Genomic DNA, 12,105 nt, shown 5'->3' with positions numbered 1-12,105 from the left:
TTTTTGTTTTGTGGGTGGAGGGGTGCAGAGTGTTGTTGGTGTGTGTCTGCAGTGTGTGGGTTTACAGGGGGGCTGCTGTGGGTGTAGGGGAGGGGGGCTGCTGGTGTGTGTTTTGTGGATGTATAGGGGGCAGCAGTCTGTTTTGTTGGTGTGTATGTCTGCAGAGAGCTCCGCACAGGAGAGTGAGGGGAAAGGTTTGTGTGTCTGCGATGCTTTCCCTGGCCTTAGAGCGCACGCTGTCCGTGGGCGTGTCTGGGAGCGGGCCAGTGACGTCACAGAGCTGGTTCGCCCTCATTGGGCGAACAGCTCACGTGACCGGCCCTGCGCTCCGGCGAGCACAGAAACTAAAGATTTGGCAAGACACGCTTCCGCAGGCGTGCAGAAGCATGCGCGAGCCCCTGCTAAAGCCGCTCTCATTGTGGCTGCAGGGGCTCAGTGCCGAGCAGCAGCGCGCCTCAGCACGGGTCAGCGCTGACCATGTCCGAGGCCTAATGCCCTGTTCTTTGGGGGTTATTACTTAAATACTGTCTGCATATAATGCCATTTTTTTAATGAATTTTTTAACGTACTGATCATCCTTTGGTTGCTACAGCAACCATTTTGAACGTCCTATCCACTTCCTGTTTTGAAACAGGCTGATGAAAGCCTTTTTGAGCTATGTGCTTTGCAATAAAGTATCAAACAGATCTGTTGCAGTGTTCCAAACACTTGTATTGCTCTGTAAGCTGTAACAACAATGTGTTACACTCAGTAATAGAATGTTACATATCAGCTGCAGCATTTCACAGACTGCAGCACCCAGAAGGCGGCCATTATGTTAGTCACACAATCAGGATTTTGTCAGACTTAGAACAAGAGCGCCAAACGCTTGCCAGCTTGGGTAAGAATGTAGAATTATATATTGTCACATGCTTCACATAAAAAAACAATTACAAAAAGGGAGGAATGAAGTAACGCCACAGACTGGAGAGGTCGGTCCCCGTGTGAACAGGGGAGCTCCACGCCCAAGAGCAGACGCCAGAGCCACCAGCTGTTTGTCCATAAGAGGGGATACTCTTTGATATATCCATTGTCCGATACCTCCTTGCCTCTGGTAAGCAGGTACCCCCCACCTGAGTATGAGTGTCCTGTTAGGACCTTTTTTATATGTATTTTATCCATGATATGTCTTAATTAAATATGTTTATACTAGTAATTGTCACCTGTTGTTCTCAGCGTTTGTCTAGTATTAAGTGTGTGTTATATGTTGGTCTATTGTTTGTTGCAGTATTTATTATGCTATGATTTTTTTATCTTTTCATGTACCTTATCACCACGTGGAGCACCTCAATGGACGGGCCACATCACTGATACTGGTTGTATATTGATATTTATTATTATTTTTATTTATCATTTTCTATTATAGTTATCATTAGTGCAGAGCGCCACAGATATAACTTTCTTTCCACTTCCGTTGTCTGACCAGGGGTCAGAGTTATATCATAGGCAGCCGGCCTACTTTTTAGGACATAGCGCTACCTGTTTTTTCTTCTGCAGTATTGCTGCTATAACTACTCACGAGCCAGGCGGACCCGATTTACAGTGAGGGCAAAGTTCTGCAGTTGGTGCACAGAGACTGGAGGGTGTGAGCTCCCCCCATGTCTAATCTCCTTGGGTCACTTTCTCCTGCTGCGGATTTCCCCGAGTTGTCTGAATTGGACCCTCATCTGCAGCACTTTTTCATGAGCCTTATGCAGGGTTAAAGTGTGGGAATCTAATATACAAGGTACGTTCAGCATATTTATGTAACAATATTGCTTGCTACACCTTGCAACCAACCAATTAGAGCAGAAACTGCTCTCACCACCGTTTGTAGATATAAATAATTAACCATTAAATGGGTCTTCCTATTACCCATATTGCCTGGGGTTTTATAATATCCAATACTACAAAACTAATTTCTTTATTTTTGTTTTATTAGTAGGATTTTATTCTCTCCATGTTTTGCTGATTTAAAGCTGCAGACCATGCAATATCCACATGTATGTGTTTTTTTGTTGTTGTTTTTTAAATTAATCAGTTCTGTACTATGAGAAAATACTTGTAGTATTTCATTAAAAAAAATAATAACTGTGAATGACATCTTTAATGTATTATCATGCAACAAGCATTGTGTTTCCATAGCAACCATTTACAAAGTCACATCCCCTTCCTCTTCTGAAACAGGCTCTGACACATCCCTTTTTGAGCCCTGCCCTCTCAATAGCAATGCACCAATTGTATTGGAGTGCTTGCAATTCAAGGCTGGTCACACAGGCATGTTTTGTTACCTTGGTTGGAGGCTGCTCCACCTTGAGGTCTGGTGGGTTGACCAGCAAGTCCTGAGCTAGTTGCACGGTAAGACTACAAGCTTCGCTGCTGTAACCATGAGCGTATAAAGCCTCAGCACAAGCAAACAGGACCTGAGAACACAACACAACATTGTTAATTTTTGTCTACTTGCTTTAAAAAGTTCTTCCTGCTTGTACGTACTGTCACTCGATCAGTTAAAAAGTAGGGGCGCCCGATTCATATCTCAGTGTCCACTTCCTGTCACTATGGCTAGGTCACCTTAACTCAGTGATTCTCAACTCCAGTCCTCCAGACCCCCCCCAACAGGTCAGGTTGAAGATATCCCAGCTTCAGCACAGGTGGCTCAATCAGTGGCTCAGTCAAAGACTGAGCCGCCTGTAGTGTGATATCCTCAAAACCTGACCTGTTGCGGGGGACTTGAGGACTGGAGTTGAGAACCCCAGCCTTATCTCACTGTTCCTCTGGCACCAAACGGATTGTAAGCTCATTGGGGCAGTGTCTGTACCTTTAAAATTCTATATACAGAACCGCGTACTACATGTAATATTGTAACTGAAATACCTTGGGTACCTTTGGGAGAAAAGCGCTACATATAATAAAGTTACAATTATTACACTATACTACTAAAGCACATGTTATCGGAGCAGTGCAGATATCTGACAATAATCGTGAGGGTAGCAAAATAGGAGAATATCAAAAGCGTTAATTACTGCCCTCACCACATTACCTTGAAATGAGACTGAAAAAACCTTAACAACTATATATCACTTGTGTGGTATCTGTAAGCCTATTCCACAGGGGTAGCCCATTGTTCCATAGAGTAATTTGAGTCCAGAAGGATACCCCCCACATCCCCCCACTAGACATAATTGGCATATATTGTACTGGGTTTTTTTTTGTTTACACTTTGTTTACATCTATTTTCAACCTAAATGAATATGTTTTACATAATCAGACCACTATGGGTCTATGTTACCTCCATTCTGTTCTCCTGCTCCAAAGGTTTTATTCCTGCAAAGATGTCTTGCTCTTCCTCAGTCCCTCCCTCTGCTTTCTCTTCTTCGTTCTTCACTGCCTCTTGGGGGTTCAGATAATACGCCTGGTAGTCATCTTCCTCCCCACCCCTTTCTCGTCCCTCACCCTCTTCTGTTCCTTTGCTTTCCTTTCCACCACCTCCCACAGCTCCATTTTGCGCCACCTCCTCTGGTTTCAGGCTTTTGCCCCCGTTGTCTACAGAGGTCAGGTCTTCTTCTCCACTGGCAGCAGCAGTCTCCACTGTGGGATCGGCATCCGTCTTCGTTGTCGCTGGACTGGTCTCGACCCCTGGTTCGAGCCCTTCCGAGTAGTAGACCCCACCTTCATCCTCAAAGTTGTCCTGGTATCTCCTGCTTAGAGGTGATTCTATGAAGCTGAAGGTGTTGCTGGCTTCAGCTCCTAGTGCCAGGCTGCTGTCATCCAGGCTCATCTCAGCCATGTCTGGCTCCAGTGAGCTGTCTTCACTGCTCATCCGGCGTTTACCGCTGTGCTTGCTGGCCAGACACTTACTTGCCGGTATCTTCGGCTTGTTCACTGCAGATTTATATACTGCCTTCTCTCCTCCCTCTGCAGAAAGCCGTCTCAGGACTCTCTGGGGGACTTCTGAGGCCACCTTCCGTTTGCCCATCAGCTCTTTAGGACGCACTGACATCTCCTGTGAGGATGGACGTGACCGGTCTCCAAAGTGCAAGCAGCTCTCATGCCCCTGCGCCCGACCACCTTCGCAAACCGCTTCAGTGCACTGTAGCCTGCAGCTCCTCTGCTGGAAGGCCTTGACCCAGCAGAATGAGTTCTTCTTGTCCGTGCTGCAGTAGGTGATGCCAGGGATAGGGTAGGCTTCCTCCCAGTTGAAATAGCAAGCCTCCACTGCTGGCTTGAAGCCCTGGAAGAGCTTATCTAGAGACTTCTTGTGCTGACCCCTCTTGACGTTCTCAATGACCTTCAGCTGCCACTGACGGAGCTGGGCACAAAGGTCCCTGCGCCTGAGGTGTGGAGATAGGGAAATAGAGCAAAATGGAAAGGTGACGATAGCACAGACATGATGAAAGATGTGGCACTGAACTATTTAAATATTCAAGTATACAGCAGCCTGCACTGTCCCTGGGTGTGATGCATGCTTTAATAAAGTCTTATCTTCATTGAACTACCTAGTTCTGTATTCTCTCTGATGCTGGTAATTATTTCTTATGAAATTATAGATATATCACACACACACGCACATACTTTCCCATACCAACCTTTGAGGGCTGATTGTAGGATCCAAAATAGCCAGCCTCCAGAGGACAACCATCTCATCACACATACTAGCACATGCATGAGCAGCAACTTCCGACTGCCCGTTACTGCGACCTGTGTGCCCGCTGGCGCTGCTGTGAGATGCAGACGTGCGCACACTGTACCACCAGCCTGTTATCTGTAGACACAAAGGAGAGCAATGCTGCACTAAAACCTGGATACATACACCAAAGGCACCACTGTTCCTATCCATTCCCATAGACTTCCACTAGGGGTCTATTCACAAAGCAGGGGTGCTCAACTCCAGTCCTCAAGCTCCCTCCCCCCCCATCCCCCCCAACAGATCAGGTTTCCAGGATATGCCAGATTCAGCACAGGTCTTCGACTGAGCCGCTAATTGAGCAACCTGTGCTGAAGCTGGGGATATCCTGAAAACCTGACCCATGGGGGAGTGGGGGGTGAAGAAGAGGGCTGCAGTTGAGCACCCCCTGCACTGAAGTGTGATAGCCATCATACACGTATGAACTATTTTCGTGAATGGATCCCTTAGTCGCGTAGCATCAAGGCAAAAAAATAACAACAAAAAAACCTCTATGCACAGTATTTTAATACTTTAGAGTATTGCATACTAGCATCATGAACAGCAGATGTCTAATAAATCTGTGAAATGGAAATGTACATATACACTTTATACAGCCCTAAAAGGTAGACTACAAACAAATACAATACACGTTTGTTTGTTTCCAGAAGCTTATTTAAGGTCTGAATGTATATTAAGAAAGAGCAGCACAAGGAGCAGCCATTTTGGAGATGTCATTCATGGTACAGGGAGTTCCAGGTATCATTATAATAATGGTGTCATTACACAGAACGTAAAGTTCTCGATAGATAAAAGGAAGACACAATGTAACAACGTTGTCTAGCAGCAGATACTTTGAACACTTGGTACACATCACTGTTAAAGAAACGCCGTCTTAAATAAAAATGACATGGGGAAAAAAAAAAGAAAATCACTCTTTTCAAATACCCCCTTTTGCTGTTCCCAAAGATTCCCCTGTCACAATATTAAAGGGGTAATAAATCTGCGTACATCAGATAGAAATAACATGTGCTCTGCAAACACTTCCGCAACTGCAGGGGCTTACACAGCGTGCCACGATGCCGCTCCGTCACGTGGTGTAGCGGAGTGACGTCACAGTTCTCGTTATGGCATTGATACATCCAACATGTTTCGTAGATCTAACTACTTCTTCAGGGAAGAAGTTAGATCTACGAAACATGTTGGATGTATTAATGCCATAATTTTGCCTATATTCATCCTTTGGATCTGTATCACCATCAGCTTATATTGGCTGCCACCGTGCTAACTGAGCGATTTCTGCGCCGGCAAGAGACTGTAAGGGACTCTCCTTCTTCCTCCCTATTGATTCCTCCATTGCCACGAGAACTGTGACGTCACTCCGCTACACCACGTGACGGAGCGGCATCGTGGCACGCTGTGTAAGCCCCTGCAGTTGCGGAAGTGTTTGTAGAGCAATTCCAACAGCTCTGGACTGCCCTAAGATCATAGCAGCTGGGAAAGCAGCGAATCTACACAGGAGAGACGGGGGACTGTAGGGGAATTCCCCTGGAGGCAGTATACCACCGGTTGAGGAGCGGTCCCACTAAGTGTCTGAATCTGCAGTATTACCAGGCTGCTTGAAAGGAATCCCCTTGTGAGCAGCGTCCTGCTGTGTGAGGAGTGCATGAAGGATCCTATGCCCCAGAACCATCATAGAGGCTCCTGCAGAGACAGCTGAGTGCCAGACCGTCCTGTTTTACAGCTACAGAGTGGTAACCAGTGTGATATGCACTAAATGCACATGTTATTTCTATCTGATGTACGCAGATTTATTACCCCTTTAATATTGTAATACATTCTATTACTTACTTCACTATTTGGCGTTGTGCGCTGTTTTCTTTTTGTTTCCATTTCTTAGAGTGTGTGGGGTGCTGAGCCACCCCTAATGTTTATAGCAGCAGACGCCCATATCAACCACACGGTTATGTTATAATTTAATTATTTAATCACTTATTCACTGTGGTATTGTGGTTTACTTTATTTATATATGGTTTAGTCACTGCACTGTATTCAATTATAATAAGGAGATAGATAGTAGCGCACAGTTTATTTCTGTTTTTCCACATCTTCCAGTAATACCTGCTCATAAGTCAGACACTGGTCTGTTAGGATCTCCAGTAAAGGGGCAGCATTGGTGTCCCGTCTCTTGAACATCTCCCGAACTATGGACAACAGGTTCCAGATGCCCTCAGGTTCCCTCCCTCGCAAGGGACGCAGGAGACAGGCCCACTCGGCAGCCGCCGGAGGCTCGGTGGAAGAGAGGTACATGGAGTTCACATCACTGGTTTGGACAAATGTAAAAGGATTTTATTGAAAACGTTCAACAAGAGGGGGAACAAGAAATGGACAACTTTTCATCGACTGGCCATGGATTCTGGATTTGAACGGCGCTGGAAAGGACGACATTTTCTATCACAGACTCACGACACAGCGTCCTTCACGCTGCAGCACCCCCATTCGTAGATTGGATTTCTCACATTTTCCACATTGCTCTTAACCCAACTCCATATTTATTGACCACCACTCCGGCTACTCAACACTGCCATGCCTCCTCTGCTATTTATATTCGCTCTAACCACAGTTCTTTCCAAACGACAATTTTCTTTCTACAAACCATACGTCACCAACTCCATTCATATTTCCTCATCTCTCCTCCCTTCTCCCTTCTCCACTTCTCCATCCACATGAACAGCTTTCCTAGGTGCGCCCTTTGACTTCTCTCAGCTATAACACCTGCTCTAAAACCCACCCCTATAAATCCTCCTCACAGTCTTGCTTCTCCTCTTAGCTTCTGGGTACATTTTTCCCAATGCTGTTCCCAGTCTTATTTCTACATGCTCTTGTCCTTGCCTCTCACATGCAATCGCACCTCCTCGTGAAGTAATCCCCTCTAACCTCATACCCATTCCACGTCAAGCTCCCTCCTCTCTCCCTTTCCCCTTTGGAATGCACACTCCCTTTCGAACAAATTCATCTCTGTACATGACTTCTTTTTCTCCTCACTCTCTGCTCCTCTTTACAATAACTCCCTCTGTCTGACTCAGCATTAGAAGCTTGTCCTCTCTTATGGTGGCCATTCTTTCTCCCACAATCCTCGCCTTGATGGCAGGGGTGGAGGCGTGGGGCTCCTCCTCTCCTTAATCTGCCGTTACAGAATCCTTCCTTTCCTTCCTATGAGACTCACACTGTCCAGCAGTTTTCTCCTCTACCTTTCCACACGGCGGTCATCTATGGCCAACCTACCTCTACTGATCTCCCTTCGGTCTCTCTCTCACTTTTAATCCTGGCTCTCCTTTCTCTCCTCAGACTCCCCTGTTCTTCTCCTTAGGGACTTAAATTGCCATATTGATGACCACTCTCTCCCTTGGGCTTCCCGTTTTCTCTCCCTAACCTCTTCTTTTGGCCTTCAACACTGGACCAGGACCAAGTTTTCACTAAAACGTTTCGTTCTCTGACTTCTCCATTTTCCCCTTTCCTCTCTCTGACCAATCATCTTAACTCGTTTTTGCTCTCTCACTTCTCCCCTTCTCCACCTCTAACTACCCCTCGTTTCTGCAGAAACCTGCGTTTCATTAACCTCCCGGCTCTTGACTCTACTTTGTGCTCCTCCCTCTCAGCCCCACTACAGACTCCGACATCCTGGTCAGGAACTACAACTCTGCCCTATCCTCTCCTCTTGATCTACACACACAAACAAGTTTTTTTCTCTCCTGCTCTCACCCTTCTAACCCCAGACCCTGGTTAAACTGCCACACACATAAGCTTCGCTCCTGCACTCGCTCCTCTAAATGTTTCAAGACGAAATCTCATACTCTCGCAGACTACCTTCACTACAAATAAATCCTGTTTCCATTCTGCCCACTCCCAGGCTAAACAAACCTACTTTTCAGCACTAATCAACACACACAAATCTCTCTTTGGATCTCTACTCAGACCATCTGTTACTGGTCTTTCTCCCTCTATTTCACCTCAGGACTTTGCTAACTATTTCAATACAAAAGTGGATTCTATTCACCAAGACATCCCATCTGTATCCTCCTCAGAATCTAAACCCATTCCTAACTATCCTCCTGCCTTCCTAGACTCCTTTTCCTCTGTCACAGAGGAGGACGGGTCAATACTGATCTCTTCTCCCTCTACCACATGTCCTCTTGATCCCATTACCCACCATCTATTCAAACCTCTTGCTCCTACTCTAATACCTACACTTAGACATATTTTCAACGCCTCCCTCTACTCTGGTACCTTTCCTGTCTCCTTCAAGCACGCAACAGTTCTACCTTTACTCAAAAACAGCAAGCTTGCTCCTACCTGTCTCTATAATTATCGCCCTGTCTCCCTCCTGCCTTTTGCCTCTTAAACGCCTTGTGTTCTTTCGCTTGCTCCACTTTCTCACCTATTCTCTATTACACCCTCTACAATCTGGCTTCCACACTGCTCACTCCACTGAAACAGCCCTCACCAAAATAACCAATGACCTCAATGCTGCAAAAGACAAATTATTACACTCTGCTCATATTACTCGACCTCTCTGCAACCTTTTTATACTGTGGACTACCCTCTTCTACTTCACATTTCCCATACTCTTGGTATCCGTAACAGAGCTCTATCCTGGGTTTCCTCTTACCTCTCCCATTGTACTTTCAGTGTCTCATTTGCCAACACCACAACCTCCATCGATCTCTGTGGGTTTACCTCAGGGCTCTGTCCTAGGACCTCTTTTCTTTACACACACTTTAGGTGACCTTATCACATATCAAGGGTTTAAAGATCACCTCTATGCCAATGACACACACATTTACCTTTCTACCCCTGACCTCACACTTGCTGCACTGATCAAAGTCTCTGAATGTCTCCCCCGCTATATCAACCTGGATGGCCCTCCGCCGACTCAAACCTATATCTGTGTAACTTTCGTGTTGGTTCAAAAAAAAAAAAATGATTGCAAAGTCTCTAGGACAAAGTTAAATTCATGTTACTGTGAAAACAAATTTGGCACGCTATGTTTTCCTGATCTAATGCTTTATTCTAATGCTTTGCTGCTTTACAGCGCTCCTGCGGAGTTTGTATGGAAAATGTAGGCTCGGAGAGACAGGAATGGATTCGCATCTCATGGTGATCTGGGCAGAATTTATAATGTAACATGGAAAATGATTTCATTTCAGAAAGACAACTGCAAAAGCTTTGATTCCAGGAAGCTTTGATTGAAATGAGGCTGCAGGAAAAACATAAGATAACACAATGAGATCAGTAGCGGTTATTCTTTCATCCTTCCTATTCTCGCTTACAAATTATTCATACCTGTACTAGCAGCATGACATTTCTGTTCACTGGCAACCTCCCAGGGGGGGGGGGGGGGTTTGGACCAAAATATCAACTCGAATGGCCTGTGTTACTAAAATAATGAGCGATTACAAAGATGGATATTGCATCTCAAGAGACATTTGGTCAAGTGCTCTGGGTAACAAGATAAAGGAAATAAGTAGGGCAAAAGAATAAAAAAACACCCCAAATCAGTTTGTGAAGGTTTCCTAGGAGCCAATCCGATCAAAAAGATCTGGAAAATACCTGAAGACAACAGGAGAAGGACCGCAGAACTTATGGAGCGTTTTCTTTATGTTATCACTCAAGGTGGATTCATCCAAGTACCACGTGCTCTGATCGGAGGCAGAGGGTCCAGCTGTGGGATCTGCAGGGTAAACACCACTTCTGCATTGAGCTTGTAATGCAATGTAAGGGAGGGCAGAGAGCATGTAGTGCAATGTAAGGGAGGGCAGAGAGCATGTAGTGCAATGTAAGGGAGGGCAGAGAGCTTGTAGTGCAATGTAAGGGAGGGCAGAGAGCATGTAGTGCAATGTAAGGGAGGGCAGAGAGCTTGTAGTGCAATGTAAGGGAGAGCAGAGAGCTTGTAGTGCAATGTAAGGGAGGGCAGAGAGCTTGTAGTGCAATGTAAGGGAGGGCAGAGAGCTTGTAGTGCAATGTAAGGGAGGGCAGAGAGCTTGTAGTGCAATGTAAGGGAGGGCAGAGAGCTTGTAGTGCAATGTAAGGGAGGGCAGAGAGCTTGTAGTGCAATGTAAGGGAGGGCAGAGAGCTTGTAGTGCAATGTAAGGGAGGGCAGAGAGCTTGTAGTGCAATGTAAGGGAGGGCAGAGAGCTTGTAGTGCAATGTAAGGGAGGGCAGAGAGCTTGTAGTGCAATGTAAGGGAGGGCAGAGAGCTTGTAGTGGAATGTAAGGGAGGGCAGAGAGCTTGTAGTGCAATGTAAGGGAGGGCAGAGAGCTTGTAGTGCAATGTAAGGGAGGGCAGAGAGCTTGTAGTGCAATGTAAGGGAGGGCAGAGAGCTTGTAGTGCAATGTAAGGGAGGGCAGAGAGCTTGTAGTGCAATGTAAGGGAGGGCAGAGAGCTTGTAGTGCAGTGTAAGGGAGGGCAGAGAGCTTGTAGTGCAGTGTAAGGGAGGGCAGAGAGCTTGTAGTGCAATGTAAGGGAGGGCAGAGAGCATGTAGTGCAATGTAAGGGAGGGCAGAGAGCATGTAGTGCAATGTAAGGGAGGGCAGAGAGCTTGTAGTGCAATGTAAGGGAGGGCAGAGAGCTTGTAGTGCAATGTAAGGGAGGGCAGAGAGCATGTAGTGCAATGTAAGGGAGGGCAGAGAGCATGTAGTGCAATGTAAGGGAGGGCAGAGAGCTTGTAGTGCAATGTAAGGGAGGGCAGAGAGCATGTAGTGCAATGTAAGGGAGGGCAGAGAGCATGTAGTGCAATGTAAGGGAGGGCAGAGAGCTTGTAGTGCAATGTAAGGGAGGGCAGAGAGCTTGTAGTGCAGTGTAAGGGAGGGCAGAGAGCTTGTAGTGCAATGTAAGGGAGGGCAGAGAGCATGTAGTGCAATGTAAGGGAGGGCAGAGCGCTTGTAGTGCAATGTAAGGGAGGGCAGAGAGCTTGTAGTGCAATGTAAGGGAGGGCAGAGAGCTTGTAGTGCAATGTAAGGGAGGGCAGAGAGCATGTAGTGCAATGTAAGGGAGGGCAGAGAGCATGTAGTGCAATGTAAGGGAGGGCAGAGAGCTTGTAGTGCAATGTAAGGGAGGGCAGAGAGCATGTAGTGCAATGTAAGGGAGGGCAGAGAGCTTGTAGTGCAATGTAAGGGAGGGCAGAGAGCTTGTAGTGCAATGTAAGGGAGGGCAGAGAGCTTGTAGTGCAATGTAAGGGAGGGCAGAGAGCTTGTAGTGCAATGTAAGGGAGGGCAGAGAGCTTGTAGTGCAATGTAAGGGAGGGCAGAGAGCTTGTAGTGCAATGTAAGGGAGGGCAGAGAGCTTGTAGTGCAATGTAAGGGAGGGCAGAGAGCTTGTAGTGCAGTGTAAGGGAGGGCAGAGAGCTTGTGGTGCAATGTAAGGG

At 46.4% G+C, this 12,105-nt stretch overlaps 1 protein-coding gene across 8 annotated transcripts in view; it reads right to left on the bottom strand.

The window, feature by feature from the left end:
* ZSWIM8 (zinc finger SWIM-type containing 8) overlaps positions 1-12,105 on the bottom strand; it is a 69,660-nt gene that overhangs the window by 31,393 nt on the left and 26,162 nt on the right. For all 8 annotated transcript variants that reach the window (XM_075610640.1, XM_075610639.1, XM_075610641.1 and 5 more), the window contains 5 exons: positions 10,292-10,412; positions 6,803-7,004; positions 4,605-4,780; positions 3,308-4,349; positions 2,310-2,441 (listed from right to left, as the gene is read on the bottom strand). In XM_075610640.1, the coding sequence (XP_075466755.1) occupies positions 2,310-2,441; positions 3,308-4,349; positions 4,605-4,780; positions 6,803-7,004; positions 10,292-10,412 (1,673 nt within the window). The remainder of the gene's footprint in view (positions 1-2,309; positions 2,442-3,307; positions 4,350-4,604; positions 4,781-6,802; positions 7,005-10,291; positions 10,413-12,105) is intronic.

This window comes from Ascaphus truei, chromosome 8, assembly GCF_040206685.1.
Source record: "Ascaphus truei isolate aAscTru1 chromosome 8, aAscTru1.hap1, whole genome shotgun sequence".
Lineage (NCBI taxonomy): Eukaryota > Metazoa > Chordata > Amphibia > Anura > Ascaphidae > Ascaphus > Ascaphus truei.
Note: the sequence above shows the minus strand (reverse complement) of the source record. Positions and strands in the feature narration are given on the sequence as shown.